Raw genomic sequence first — 15,695 nt, forward strand, 5'->3', positions numbered from 1 at the left:
TTTTATTTTATGTATATGTGTGTACACCCATGGAAGGAGCCAGGAGATCTCCTGGATCTCCTGGAACTGGGGCTATGTGGAACTGCCTTGTGGGTACTGAAAAATGAACCTAGGTTCTCTGGAAGAGAGAGCAACCAGTGCTCTTAACCACTGAACATCACACTTCTTCCATTTTTTTTTAAAAATTGAAGTGACATTTTCAGAATTAACACATAAAAAACCAGAACATCAGACCACACTCTGTGTCCTGCAGCATCAAATATTTGGCTAAAGTATAATTCTTTATGTAACTAAACAAGTGCATCTAGCCTGTTAATATGCAAATTTACCTTATTCTTTGACAAATGGTAAAATTATTTGTATAACACACAACTATTTTAAAACAAATCTTTGTGATTTGTTATCAGCAAACGTTTGGTTTGTATTTGTATTTTATGTGCTTATGTACAGTGGTTGTGTCATGTAAAAATTCTTGAGTGAGAGGGATTGCAAGTTGAAAGGCTGCAGACACCCTGGGCTGCCCCTTCTACACATACTCTGTGCGTAGAAATTCAGTCCGTGCCCGTTGCTAGTCCTGAATACCCAACACCTTTGTGGCACCCCCTGAATGTGCCAGATCCTCCTATTTCCCGACTGGGACAGAGAGGGTCAGTCCTTCTATCAGATGTGCCCCAAGTTCTGTGTATGTTTGCTTGCATGTATGTCTGTGTGAGAGTGTTGGATTCTCTGGAACAGGAGTTACAGACAGTTGTGAGCTGTCATGTGGGTGCTGGGAATTGAACCCAGGACCTTTGGAAGAGCAACCAGTACTCTTAACTGCTGAGCCATCTCTCCAGCCCCTCTAGTCTTTCTTATGCAAGTAGTTACTGAACGGAAAGCCAACCACGTTATGTCAATGAGTCTCTTTAGCTCTGTGAACTCACAGGTTTCTGTGTCTGCATTTAGGGTTCTTAAAAGTCCCAGACTCCTCTGTGCCCGGCAGGTAAACCACTATTAGTGGTAACTCACATATCAAGCCAGTCTCCTGTTTGTTCCCGCCCTGGGAGGAGGTGTCTCAGCGAGGATGGGTTCAGGTGGAAGGCAGTCACTTAGTATAACCATGGGCTGTGTGTGGACAGCACAACAGAACTAGGAATGGGAAGATGGGCATCCTGGGACATGCCTGGAATTCCCACAGCACTCAGGAAGCTGAGGCAGGAGGATTGCTTTTAGTTCAGGGTCAGCCTGGGCTACCTATCAGGATCACATCTCAAAAGAAAACTTCAAAAGGAATAGAAAGGCAGGTAGCAATGAAGGAAGGGCTTGGAAGGCTCTGGGTGACCTAGCATTGGCAGGAGAGACACCTCACTGGCCTGTGATGTAGAAGGTCTATAATAGAGCTTCCCGCGGCTATCCACAGGAACTAGTAAGGTGCCCCTGTCCAGAGCCTCTGAGGCATTGGCAGATTGTGTGTGTGTGTGTGTGTGTGTGTGTGAGCGTGAGCATGTGTCCTCATGGGGCGCACACACGTGTTCATGCGTGTGGGAGTCAGAACCACCCTGTGTCGTCCCTCAGACGCCTTCCAGGTTTTGTTTGAGATAGGGTCTCGCCAGCCTGGAGCGTCAGCAAGTAGGCTGGCTGGCCAAGTGAGCCCAGGGATCCTGTCTTTGTCCCCATGTCCCATCACTAGGATGTCGAGCATGCCTGGCATGTCACGTGCGTTCTGAAGAAAAAACTCCGTCTTTCAGGCCCGTGACACACGTGCTTTACCAACTGAGCCATGTCCCCAGGCCCCCGAAGAGCTCCCACCGGTACCTTCTCTGCACCAGCAACTGGATCTTGATTTAATGCTAGTGGCATCTCCTGCCTGGATTCCACAGGGCTCTGGCCACAGCTCCAGCCTGAGTATGTTATGTTGCCCACGGTGAAAACTTTTTTCCCCCTCTCTTAGCACAAAATATTTTGTCGCGCAAGTAGGGGTGTCCCTCTGAGCTTTAAGATGTGTGTCTGAGCATTCAGGAAGGAGATAATGATCTCTAAGTAGACAGGTGTGCCTTCTGTCACAAATGAAAATCAAATTTGCTCTCTGAAGCCATCTGCCTTAGAGTTGCATTGCGATTTTCCTCCCCTCGGCTGCTGAGACCCTGTGGTGGAGACACAGGCTTAACCATGAAATAGAAGCCTCTTTGTCTGGAGTGGCAGAGGGAGAGGTTATAGGATTCCTGGGTGTGCACACGCCTTTTGTTCTGTGATTCATTTCTGGTGTAAAATACCTTCTGGGTCGATGATGTGAGACAGGAGGGGAGATGGAAGCCGGGGTAAATCAAGAAACGCCCATCTCCAGAGCACTGCTAACGCGATTTCGCCGTGAAAATGACCCAGTAAGATGATGCACGCTGTGTAGGCATTCATAAATCGTGCACAAATAACAGTTTAATACCTGGATGTGGTGCTGAGGAAAAGCTTCCTGGAAGCCACTGTTCTCATTCGTTTGTCATTGGCCTGGTTGTCTTCGTTGGCTCTCGGTGATCCCAGCTATTTGGGCTCACCTGTCCATGGCCCATAGTTTTCAACTCAAGACCTAGGGGTACATGGGCGGCGGCTGCGAGGGCTGGAGATGTACGCGAGCTTGGCGAAGTTGAGTGGCGGCACAGTGGCTGCCCAGTTCCATTCTCAGAAAAATTGGTCTCTCCCATTCATTGTCTCTCTACCCTCAAGCCCTGTTCTGTGCCTTGTTTATTTCCTCCATTACACACTCCCTCTTCTTCAGACCCACCGGGGCACTGACCTCAGGGCCTTTGCACTGGCTGAATTCCTCCCCAGGGGATCTGTCCTTGGTTAGTACAGTTTGGTTCTTGGTGGATCCCAGGCCTTTTGTTGTTGAGCGTGAACACGTGTGGGTGTGCGTGCATGTGTTTGCAAGTGCATGTGGAGGCTCCAGGCTGATAATCTGGAATCATCTGTGCCATTGTTCACCTTGTTTATTGAGGCAGGTAGGGTCTCTCAATTAAACCCATAGCTCGCTGTGGTAGTGTGAATGTAATTTGCTCCCATGCGCTCATTGGGAGTGTCACTATTAGGAAGGGTGGCCTTGTCAGAGTGTGTCACCATGGAGGTAGGTTTTGAGGTCTCCTATGCTCAATCCACATCTAGCGTCTCCGTTCCCTTCCTGTTGCCTATGGGATCAAGATGTAGCTCCTTCTCCACTCTGAGCTCTTTCTCCAGCACCATGTCTGCCTGCACGCCGCCATGTCCCGCCATGGTGATAATGAACTAGACCTCTGAAACTGTAAGCCAGCCCAATTAAATGCTTTTCTTCATAAGAGTTGCCACGGTCATGATGTCTCTTCACAGCAATAAAAACCTTAACCAAGACATCCATACGGCCAGTGTGATTAGCAAGTTTGCACTGTCTACCATGCTACCACGCCCCCATGACATCGATATGGATGTCTGGGGATCTGAACTCTGAGCCTCATGCTTGCTGAGGAAGCACTGAATGGGCTTAGCCATCTTTTCAGTCCCGGTCTTCTCAGTGTTGAGCCAAATATTATCTTCTCACGAGACCTTCCATGGCCAGCAGTGTGACAGTGAGTGAGCTAACTGTGGCTATCAGTCATCATCACTTTATGCTTGTAATATCTAAAGCTTATCATACGTTTGATCTGTTTACCTTTTTCTGCAGAAAGCCGTTCCTGTGAGGCTGGGACATTTTGTTTGTTGTGTTTCTGTTATCTGCAATGCAGCCTGGCACGTGAGATGCTCATTGAAAATGCATCTAATCCCAGAATAGAGTGAGTTAGCTAAGGTTGTACCAGACTGTAGTCTGGGACATTTTGTGGTTATGTATAGTTGGTCTTGTGATTCTTTTCCTGGGGAGGTGTGAACAGATGTGCATCCGTTCCAGGCACGGCACTGGAAACAGGCCAAATCAATGATTTCACCGAACCCATCTCTGTGAACCTGTGAGCTGATAGGACTTAGTGAGGGTTACCATAGGAGCATGGGTAAAGGGTTACCCACAGCATGAGGAGTTACTCACAGGATCATGAATGAAGAGATACGGGAGAATTTTCATAGAAAAATCTTATTTTAAAATTGTGTGTCTGTGTGTGTGTGTGTGGGTCTCTGTGTGTGTGTATGTGTCTGTGTGTGTGTCTGTGTGTGTGTCCGTGTGTGTGTGTGTCTGTGTGTCCGTGTGTGTGTGTGTCTGTGTGTGTCTGTGTGTGTGTGTGTGTGTGTCTGTGTGTGTGTGTCCGTGTGTGTGTGTGTCTGTGTGCACATGAGTTCAATGCCTGAGGAGGACAGAAGAGGGAGTCAGAGTGCTTGGAGCTATAGTTGTAGGTACTTGTGAGTTGCCCAACGGAGGTGCAGGGAATTGAACCCAGGTGTCTTATGAGAACACTGTGCATTCTTAAGCACTGAGTCGTCTCTCCAGCCCCCAGCATTGGTGTTTTCTGAATTTATTTCTCAGGCAGGGGCAGTGGTTCAAACTGAGGCTGGGAGGAATCATTCCTAGATGTTAGTGTATTCACAGCACTTGCAGTGTCTACAGAATAATTACCATCTAGGCCTGGGCTACAGGGTCACCGTCCTCTAGGGACACCATAAGACAGAGAAGCAGGGTTTGTGGCCACCATCTGTGGAGTGGAGTGCGTGCTGTGTCTGCTTTTTGTCTTTGTCACCTATAGGCATGTGACCCATTAAGCCTGGCTGAAAAACCAGCGTAAAAATATAAAGTGTCTTATCCCCAATGAGCTGATGGCTCTGGTTCTCGAGAATTAATATGTTCTGTGAGACATGAAAAGTTCCCCTTTCCCACGTGGCTAGCTCGGGCATTAGAGAGGGAGAGTGTAAAGACCTGTGGCCACCTTGTGAGAAGTAAGCCCCTCCCCAACCTCATTTGTGATGGGAGATGTCATTCTGTAAATATGTTTCTCTTATTGGTTAATGAATAAAGCACTGTTGGCCAATAGGGAAGCAAGATAGGCGGGACTAGGAGAGGTAGAGAATTCTGGGAAATGTAGGACAGAGTGGTGATATGATCTCTGGAGGTGAGGATGCCTGAGTCTATCGTTCTCGGTAAGATAAGATCATGTAGAAATACATATATTAGTAATTGTGGGTTAATATTTAAGACAGAGCAAGTCAGAAGTTCTAGCCATTGGCCAAGAGCTTTATAACTAATAGAGTCTCTGTGTTATTTGGGGCTGTCACGGCTGTGGGACCAGACTGACAGGAAAGTGCTTGTAACACAATTTTCTTCCAATAGCACCAATCCCAAAGTTAGGATTTAAATGCATAAACTGGGCATGCCATTGTTAGCTGTAACTGTCAACTTGACATATTCTAGTTCACCTGGGAAGGGCATCTCACTTGGGTGCTTTGCAAACATGAGGGATCATCATGTTCTGCTGCTAGAAGAGGCCAAGCCTACTATGGATGGCACCATTCCATGGACTCTTTAGTTTTTTAGACAGGGTTTCTCTTTGATTTGTAGACCAGGCTGGTCTCAGACTCATAGAAATCCTCTTCCTCTGCCTTCTGAGTGCTGGGATTAAAGGTGTGCACCACCACCACCTGGCTCCACAGATTGTTTAAAAAGCTAGCAAAGCATAATTCTTTGAGCCAGCAAACACCAATGCTGTATGGTTCTGGGTCAAGTTCTTGTCCTGACTTCTCCCAGTGATGGACTATCACCTAGAAGTATAAGCTGAAATAAATGCTTTCTTCCCCAAATTGGTATTTTGCAGGTGTGTGTGTGTGTGTGTGTGTGTGTGTGTGTGTGTGTGTGTGTGTGTTCACCATAGCTTTGTTAGTATTTGTATCTGCTGGGGTGAGTCTCTTTCTTTTTCTAAGTAAACTTGTCTTTTCATGAATGTTGGCTTTTTGTTCATAAAGTAAGCTCACTGAATTGCTAAATTACAAAAGTCCTGGTAGAATTTTCATTAGAGTAATCAGAATGGTACCGCCATTCAGGGCTGCCAACCTTGCCCAAGGCTGCCTGTCCATCACCCGGCATGTGCAATTCTATGCTCTCAGTTCTTGACTGACTTTCCTGGATGGAAACGATGGTTTTCTTCTTAAAGGTCTTGGGTTAATGTCCACGTACTATAATTCTTTCTGCTACTGTGGGTGACATCCCACTTTTGTATTGTATTTTCTGCTTGGCTATTCCAGGCACAGAAATTTGCTTTTAGCTCTTCTAAATTCATTACCTCTCTGGCCACGTTGTGGGCTCATTGGTTTTATGACTTAAGAAAAAAACGTTTTTACAAGTATACATGCGTTACTTCTGTTTTTTAAGTTGTTGAGGCTTGTCAGCACGGATTCCACGGTAATTACAAATTACGTTCCTCCCAAGGGAAGTCCAGCCTCTCTTCCGGAGTCCCCTGGTAATGGTGATTTGTTACTAAGATATTCTATTATCAGTTTACCTAGTCATGTCTCTCACTGCCCCTCCATAGAAAATGGGTATCCATAGTTAGTGACATTGGAAGCCTGGCTGTCTCACTAAACGTGTCACTTTGCATCACACATTACCTGCCCATTTTCTCATTCCTTCTCCAGATATCCAGTGAGGGGCAGGTTGCCCTTTAAGCACCCAGGCTCCTTTCCTAGGATACTCAGCGTGCAAGGGGTGGAGCCTGGGTTTGTCTGGGCTGGCCGTCATCTGGGAAGGTGTGTTCTCTCTGCTTTCCTGACTCCTCACAGTGTGAACCGACTTTCTGTCAGTACCTCTGAGCGTCATCTGGACCTGACCCAGTGCTGTGGGTCTCGGCGTTCCCACATGGCATAATTGGTTAATTCTCTCATTGCTGTGACAAAGGCATCTAAGGAAGAAAAGGGATCCTTTCGACTCAGTTTGAGGGTCTGCGTGGTCCCTGGTGGTGGGAAGCAGCCATTACCCGAAGTCAAGAAGCGGAGAGCGATGGATGCTGGAGTCATCCCTCTCTCCTCTCACTCAGTCAGTGTCTACCTATGAGAGAGTACCGCCCACCTTTGGGGTGGGCCTTTCTACGGTAATCTAGGAACTCCCTTCCAGACATGCTTAGATGTTTGTCTTCTAGAGGTTTCTAGATCCTGCCAAGTCTACTGTCAATATTGCCACCACAGGGTGCTTCCATCCCTGAGGCTTAGATATTTTTAATATTGATGTGATACTGACTGCTTCCCTTCCCATCATACCTTCCTCAGTGCCATGTGAGGGAGAGGGAGAGGGAGAGGCAGAGAGAGAGGGAGAGGGAGAGCAAGTGCTTGAGAACACTCCTTTTGCAACTTAGGAGGTAAGGAGTCAGTCATGGATGTGGACCGAGCTGTGTGTATGATTGTGCACGGGAGGCCTAGACAGCTCTTAGCCATCAATCACCGCTTCCTCTCACCTGGCCACACCATCTTTGATGCCATCACCTTGCACCAGGCAGGCGCTTTTTTTTTTTTTTTTTTTTACTGAGGGCCGGGATGCAGGGAGCCTGCTGAACCTCTGGTGGCAGAATGCCGGGGACGATTCGTTGAGGGAGCCATCACTCTTGACTCAGAATTTTCCAGATGGCTTGCTTGGCATTTCTAGTCGCCGTAGTTGAAGTAAATATTTGGAACAAAACCCTGCTATGTTGTCCCCCAGACTGTTACTATTTGACTTTAGATTATTAGCAGAGATCCTTGTTTATGACATTTACAGACTGAAGGCTTGCTCATTTATAGTGGCCGCCACACATACTTTCCCCATGCTGTTTACCCACAAGATTTATCCAGTGAGAGTCTTGCTCGCTCACACGTACCCTTAGAGGAAGCCCTAGTGTGAATGTAACCATGAGAATCCCTCAGTTAATGCAACAGTACACGGTGTTTGTTATCGGGGTTTCTTTCTGCTTCAAACTCACACTGCCTTTGCATTCAAATGACAGCCATTAACTAAGTAATGGTTTTGGGATTAACCATCCACAGGGAAAAGATTTGATCTTCTGGGTGAATATTGTGCAGTTATGTTGGTACTGCTGTGGACAAAGGTGTCGTGAATCATGTAGCTGTCTTCCTTTCTAATTTTGTTTTTTCCAAGTAAAAAGATTAGGGTAGAAGATAATGGTTCCTGTGGTTCATAAGGGTCAAGATAGATTTTTGAGAATTATTTTTTAGAAATATTTTACGTGTGTGTGTGTGTATGTGTGCATGTCTACACACATATTCATGCTTGAATATATGTGTATCACATGTGTACTGGGTGCCCATGGAGACTGGAAGAGAGCATTGAACCCTTGGAACTGGTTACAGTTGGGAGCCATCATGTGGGTGCTGGGAACTGAACCAGGTCCTCTGCAAGAGCAGCCAGTGCTCTTAACCACTGAGCCACCAACTTTATGAATTCTTAAGCCTCCCAAGCAACGAACTTTTTGATTTTTTGCTGGGTCTTTATTTCTGCTCATAATTTAGTGGCATGGTGGTAGGGATATACTTTGTCAGTAGAGTACTTGCCTAGCCTTTATGAAGCTCTGACCAAGTCTAGGGCAATGTCAACTGGCTGTGGTGGCACATGCCTATGATCCCAGCACTTAGGAGGTGGAGTCCCAGAAATTCAAGGTAAGATTTAGCTACCTAGTAACGTTGAGGCCATCCTGGGCCACATGAAACCCTGTCTCAAAAAAAGAAAATTAGGGGGTGTATGTGTGAGTGTTCCATTTACACATGTGCATGCGTGTGTGTATTCTGTACTCCTGATATTTCATTACTGGCCATATAAACATTAAGTTATATTTTAGATTTCACCACCACTTTGAAGTTATGGAAAATAAGAAAGTTAGTGGCTGCTATGATTTTTGTGCTAAGCAACTTCTTAACATTAAAAAAAAAAAAATCAATACTGCCTTTACTGATCAAGCTTTAAATCATGTGAAGAAAGGAACCTAGACGTTAGCCTGGGACTGTGCTAAGTGCTTTGAGGACATGATGCAGCTTCATCTTCACGGTGGCTTTTAAGGGTCAATATTATTATCCCTCTTTTGAAGATCAGGAAATTGATGCTTAATGAAAATGCTTAAATAACTCACCCAGGGTCACATGATTGGAGCCAAGTAGAGCTGGAGAAATAAAACTTGCCTGCCTGTCTTCACCACAGGGGAAATCTGCCTTTTGTTGGGCTAGAATAAGCCTTCCACACAATCGGAGTGGCTTTCTTCAGACTCTTCATGCTTAGGCAAATGTAGTGTTGTCACAGGGTTAGGGAACTTGACTCTTTCCTCCTCCACACTCCAAATGAAAAGATGGATCGTTAAGAACTGACGTCTCCTGGTCTTCGTCGTCCCAGTTACTTGCACATAGGGCAACTTGAAAGCCACACACAGGTTTCCACCCCTCTGTCTCTCCTGGTTATGTGTGTAGCAGACCCAGAGAGCCTTCCCAAACTCCTTGGGCATTTCAGGGTAGCCCAGCATTCTGACCTCTACCCTGGCTCCCACCCCACTTCCCATTCTCTTGTTCATTTACAAGGTACCTGCTTCTCAGGGCTGAGGTCCAGCCTGTGGAGGATGCCCAGTCGGGACCACTCTGTGATCTGTTCCCAGTCAGGTCTCCCAGCGTGGGACATCTGTAGTGTGTGTGTGTGTGTGTGTGTGTGTGTGTGTGTGTGTGTGTGTGTGTACCGGGGTGTACATCTGTGTGTATGCACACCTGTGTGTGTTCCTGTCTGCAGAAGACAGAGAATTAAGTGAGGTCCCTGCTTTATCACTCCAACTTAACCCCTTCAGACGGGGTTTCTCACTGAACCTACAACTTGCTCATTTTGGGGTAGTCTGGCTGGCCAGCGAGCCCCTCAGTCCTCCCCTCCCATCACATCGCGGTCCAGCTTTCACGTGTGCTATCGAGCCGAACTCGGGTTCTCCCGCCGGCGGCACAGCAAGCTTTCTCACCCGCTTAGCCGCTGCCTCAGCCCCAGGGCATCTTTTTTTGGGGGTGAGATCAGCTTGTCGTCTTCACTTGGCACACTACACAGTGGTGCTGCTTCTTGCCCTACAACTTAGAGTCTTCTTTCAAGGTCAGCGACTAGAGGCCTTTTTCAATACCCTCTGACAGCTCGGTAGTACCTCATTGTGTAGCCTGCCTCACACCGACAGGCACGGAGGCTTTAACAGCCCTCCCCACGCATGCCATGCACCGCTGCGGTCATTGATGGGCACATGCAGTGTTCTGCCTGCCACTGCAGGTCTGCCTGCCTGGAGGACAGGTTCCTGGGAGTATAGCAGCTCAGAGAGAATGTCGGGGCCAGTCAGGCAATTGTGCTCCCTGGGGAGGTTGCCTTCTTCTATTCACACATCCCCGGGCCCTGTTAATGATTGCCTGGGAAAACTTTTGAATGTTTGCTAATATGATGGACGAAACATGCTGTTCAAATTTAGCTTTGGGTTTACCATTCTCTTTGATACAGTGCGATAGTTTTTGGTGCAGTTTAAGGGTCATTTATTTTTCTGTTTTATAAACTTCACCTCTTTGTATCTTGACTCATTTAATGAAAATTTACGACTTTCCTGTTTTGTTTTTTTTTCTTTCCTTTACTTTTTTTTTTTTTTTTTAAACTTTGTAGCTGGTAATTGGTTGGTTTGCTTCCTAGAAGATTGTACATTTTAGGTAGCCAAATTTACCAAATCATCCATCCTTTAATAACATTTGGATTTTGAAGTATTAGGTCTCACCTATATGTCTTCTATGTTCTTTTCTTTTTCCTTCGAAACCTCTTTGATCCATTTGGAGTCTTTGCTCTGAGAGATGAGTCCAGATTTGTTTTTCAGATGCTGTCAAGTTGAATTGAAACATGATCTTTACCACCAATTAGTAGTTTGAATTGCATGCTTGGCTAGCACATGGAGAATTAAGTGCTTGGCTAGCACATGAAGGGGAGAGCTTAGTTTCATATAGCAGTGCTTATTAAGCATTTAACAAAGACAACAGTTGGTGTTTGCCAGACTTGGGTGGGGGTATAATGACAAGTGTGAACAAATCCTTGAACTAGGAGGCAGCCAATGAGTACAGTAAGTGGAGGTGTGTCATCTGGTTGGGGAAGGACCTCTGGGGAGAGGAGGTAATGAGTGTAGACCCTGAGCCCGTGGTGCTGGGGAAATGGCTCTTCTTGGCCATAGAGAAGGGCCGGAGACATTAGCGACGAAAGGATAATTCATGCGCAGTCTCATTCACTTACTTTTGTGGAGACAAGTTCTTACTCCAGGCAGCCCTGGCTGGCCTGGAGCTCAGACACCTCCCTGCTTCTGCCCCCTGAGTGCTGGGATCAAAGGTGTGCAGTTAGACCTCTCCCATGCCTTCATCCTTCAAAACAGATCAGGGGGAAATTTAAGAGCTCCCACCCGAAGACAGCAACAGTCACATTCTGCGGGCCAGTTGCTGAGTTTTGACACCTGTTGCTTGTTCTAGACTACTCCAAGTTCCCGAAGCCGAAGTCTCACTTTGCTCCCCCATGGAACACCCAATTCTGCGTCTCCCTGTAGCCAGAGACACCTCAATGCGGGGGTCCCCGGTGTTGTCTCAGTCACGCATCACAAGTCGCCTGCAGCTGCCCGAAGAGCCAAGAGTCAGTATTCCGGCCAACTTCACGAAGTCAGAGAGGTAGGCCTTGCTCTTACTAGGCTGCATGGCCCCTGGGAGTCGGGGACGGTGGCCCTGGTGACTCCTCTTCCTTCCGACCCTGCACAGAGCAGAGGTAACCTTGCAGCCACGTGTCTGCAGCCGCTCTTTCTGGCATGAGGGCACAGCCACGGTTTTGGAGGCTAAGCGAGTCATGAGGAGACCTCCATCCTAGCTCAGAGACGGCAAGCCCACAGAAGAGTGGAGCATCCTTGGTTAAAGTCTGCTCAGGGCTAAGATGAGGTGTGCATTGAGTCCCAAAAGCATCACAGGGAATGACTGATGCCCAAGAGCGGAGGTCCTGATGCTGACTTCATTCTCCGTTGGAAGTCCCTGCCTCCCTCCCCCTTCACACTAGTGGCCCTGAGCCTCACTCTCTGCAGGGAATAAACAGTAAGCCATTGTCACCAGCCATGAGGTTCACTTGGAAGCTATTTAATGAAAGGGATGGGATAGTTTGCTGGTTTCTGTTTCTGACACAGGGCCTCATTGAGTCCAGGCCGGCGTCAGACTTATCGTATTAGTTGAGGATGACCTTGACCTTCCGACCTAACCTCCCTGCCTCTGCCTTTGAAGTGCTGGGGCTATCGGTATATGAGGCCATGCTCAGTTTTATGTGGGTGCTAGGGATCGAACCCAACTCTTTCTGTACGTAAGACAAGCACCCCACCAACTGAACTACATCCGGTGTTTGTTTGCTATCTTCTTGTGAGATACCTCTAGGAAGCCATGAGATCCTTAATGTTCCTGTCCCCTTTCCCGACCCCCAGGGCAGCTGACTGTGTTGAGGTGGACGGACTTGGTTCTGGTTGCCTGACTCCTGTCAGGTGCCGAGAACTGCTAACCTGTAGCTCACTCTGTCCCACCTACTTGCTGTCCTCTTGCTGTGGCTGCAAAGTCATTGCTTTGTCTCCTGGAAGGATGGGCCCCACAGACATCCGAGGCATGCCTAGTGGTTTGCTTTTTAAATATCAAAGGCTAGGCAGTGTTCTGATCCCGGGCTGCCTCAGTCTGATTCTGGTCAAGAATCTTGTGTATGGGATTTGTATATTTGTAGTGAAGACTTTTTTTTAAAAAAGGTTTTATATGCATGTATTCCCATATTGCTCAAAAAAGGAAAGTATAGAGTTGGAACTCTATAATTTTTTTTTAATGTGGGATGGGTGTTTTGCTTATATGCTTGTGTGTGCATTACCGTGTGCAGTGCTGATGGAGGCCAGAAGAGAGGGCATCAGACCCCCTGGAACTGAATTACAGACCATTGTGAGTGGCCATGTTGGGTAAGGGAACTGTACCTGGGTCCTCTGCGGGAGCAGCAGGTGCTCTTAGCCCCAGGAATTTTAATTTTCAGAGACAATGCTTACTGTGAAACAGATGCCCACATGTGTAAGCAAAAGTGGCTTTTAGCTTAATTGTATTACTACATTGGTTGATATAATGAATGGTTGTGAATATGTTCATTTTTGTCAGATTCTTTTCATTACTACAGTGGTTGATATAATGGATGATTGTAGCTATTGTTGTTGTTTTCCTTCATAGATTCTTTTCAATATACTGTCATAGAAAAGGGGAAATCTCCTAATTTATTCCAAATAGAATAGCATGCTGCTCCAAGCTGCTGCACCATGATCCAGGCGGCTTAAGCAGTTTGGATTTTAAAATCTTTCTTTCTTCCAATAAAGTCATCTGGTTTTATTTCTACACACACACATGCACACATGCACACACGCACACATGCGCGCGCACGCACACACACACACACACACACACACACACACACACACACACACAGTAACAGGGACTCATATAGCCAAAGTTGCCCTCAAACTTAATATATATAGCTGAGGATGACCTTGAGTTTTTGGTTCTCTTGCTTGAGATTATAGTCATGTGCCCATACGTCTGGTTTATCTGGTGCTGGGGATGGAAGCCAGAGCTCCAAGCATGCTGGCCCAACACTCTGCCAACAGAGTAGCATCTCCAGACATCCTCAGCATGATTTTTATGATAGAGAATTCTTTTGGAAGGAGATTGAACCAACATCCTCCACTGGCTACGCAAGCCACTGAGTTAGATTCGCAGACCTCAGGCTGGACAATGGTTAAGGCAGGCTCAACACTGAATCATTTGTCACTGACAGTGAATCTTCAGGATCTCCCCAGGTAGAACTTTTATACAATGTGTGCATTAGTTACTCTGTGTGTGTGTGTGTGTGTGTGTGTGTGTGTGTGTGTGTGTGTGTGAGGGAGAGAGAGAGAGAGAGAGAGAGAGAGAGAGAGACTAGGATTAAAATACCACAACCAAAAGAAATATATAGACAATTTTATTTTGGTTTAGGGTTTCACAGGGTTAGAGTCCATAATGGACTAAAAGGTGGGAGACATGGTGGCAAGACCAGGAAGCCAGTCCATCACATCATTATCCACACATAGGAAGCAGAGGGTAGGGGAGGGAAGAGGAGAAAAAAGGGGAGAGGAAGAAGAGGGGGGAGGAGTAGGCGAGAAGGGAGAGGCGGGGTTAGAAGCCCTCAAACCCTGCCCATCTGATGTACTGCAAGATTTAAAGGTTCCTTAGCCTCCCAAACGAGACCACCGAATGTTTAGATGTGTGAACTTCTGGGAGACATTTCTCATCCAAACCACCACAATGTGTAATCCTTGTGCCTTATTTTTATGTAGAACAAAATATTTTACAAGTCCTTTGAGACTGTAACCTTGAAGAGGGGGTGGGGCATGGGAGGCGGGAGGCCTGCTTGGCATGGTGGACCGTGCCTGTAGTCCTAACACTTGAGAGGCTCAAGCAGGAAGATGGTGAATTCCAATCCCACCCGAGTAACAGAGAGAGTAAATAAATAGAACACAACTTAAATTTCAGGTGAAATACTCTCATAGCCCTTTGGTTTGGTTTTTGTGACCTGGGTTGGCAGTGCATATCTTGGACCATTGCTTTTGAATGTGGACCATCCTGGGTGCCAAAAATTGTAATTTAGGAAATTAAGGATTTTATTTCAGTTTGTATGTTGGTTTGAGTCTGTGTGTGGGTTTGTGCATGGGAGTGCGGTGCTAGAAGAGGGAGCTTCATCTGAATCCCAAGTTACAGGGGTTGTGCTGGGTATCAAACTGAGAGGACCTGAGCCACTCTTAACCACTCTTAGCTGCCGAGCTAGCTCCCCTGGTCTCCAAAAAAGAATTGTAAGTAAGACTTAAAATGCAACTGAGCTTTGAAAGCCTCGGTTCCTGGCAGTTGTGGTTACCATAACCCCTGACAATTGAACAGGCCATCCTATAGTCCCTGCTGGCTTTGATGCCATCAGATCCACCTTGAAAACTATTCAAGGACACCTCCCTCACTAATCCTCATTTATAAAGGCCTTTGCTTTAAAAATTACACTGAGTTTATCTCTAATGTAGTTAGAAGTAAATGGGATAGCATTTTAACCCAGCTGTACAGGGAAGGTAAACTTCTGACCACTGAAGCAATGTAAACAAGAATTGTCATACACAAGACAGATGTGCCGGAATATCAGAACAAAAGAAAAATAACCCAGCCCAAGGCAGTGGAATAAATATGAAATGGGATGTCATGGTGCAGGTGAAAATAATGGGGTAGTTTAAAAGATTAAGCGTTTATAATCTAAAATATGAAGAATTGCGTTACCAGAGGTTAGAGCCCAGTGTCCTCCGGGCCAGTGTTAGGAGAGGTGACTATGGGGGGTTCAAGATGTGAGGCTGCCATAAAGAACAGGCTATGTTCTCAACACCAGTTTGAGAGATGACTCTATTGAGAGTTTTCTCCCCTCTGTGAACCTGGGAGAGCGGGGCCTAAAAATGTGGCCGACTTAAGTTTCATGCAAAAGCCAGCTTTATTCAGAGCATCGGATAATTTATACTCCAAGGGTTAAGAATGACGTGTGTCAGGTGCTCGATCACAAGGACAAGCCACATGTGGAAAAAAAAAAAGTTTTTTCATAGAGGCATATGAATAACAGCAGTAGTATGAATAACATTTGTATCTGCCACACCTGGGGAAGCAGGGTTTACAAAGGGAGTATCTGGGCCATCCCTGCCGCTTGAGCAGGGTTGAATAGCTTG

The 15,695-nt window shown here is 46.5% G+C and overlaps 1 protein-coding gene across 3 annotated transcripts in view; it reads left to right on the forward strand.

Moving 5' to 3' along the window:
• The window catches only part of Osbpl10 (oxysterol binding protein like 10), a 204,460-nt gene that overhangs the window by 93,303 nt on the left and 95,462 nt on the right, over positions 1–15,695 (forward strand). For 2 of the 3 annotated variants that reach the window (XM_051202005.1, XM_051202021.1), the window contains exon 4: positions 11,395–11,586. The exons of the other annotated variant lie outside the window; for it this stretch is intronic. In XM_051202005.1, coding sequence (XP_051057962.1) covers positions 11,395–11,586 — 192 coding nt within the window. The remainder of the gene's footprint in view (positions 1–11,394; positions 11,587–15,695) is intronic. 3 annotated transcript variants of the gene reach the window in all.

Source organism: Phodopus roborovskii, unplaced genomic scaffold, assembly GCF_943737965.1.
Source record: "Phodopus roborovskii unplaced genomic scaffold, PHOROB, whole genome shotgun sequence".
Taxonomy (NCBI): domain Eukaryota; kingdom Metazoa; phylum Chordata; class Mammalia; order Rodentia; family Cricetidae; genus Phodopus; species Phodopus roborovskii.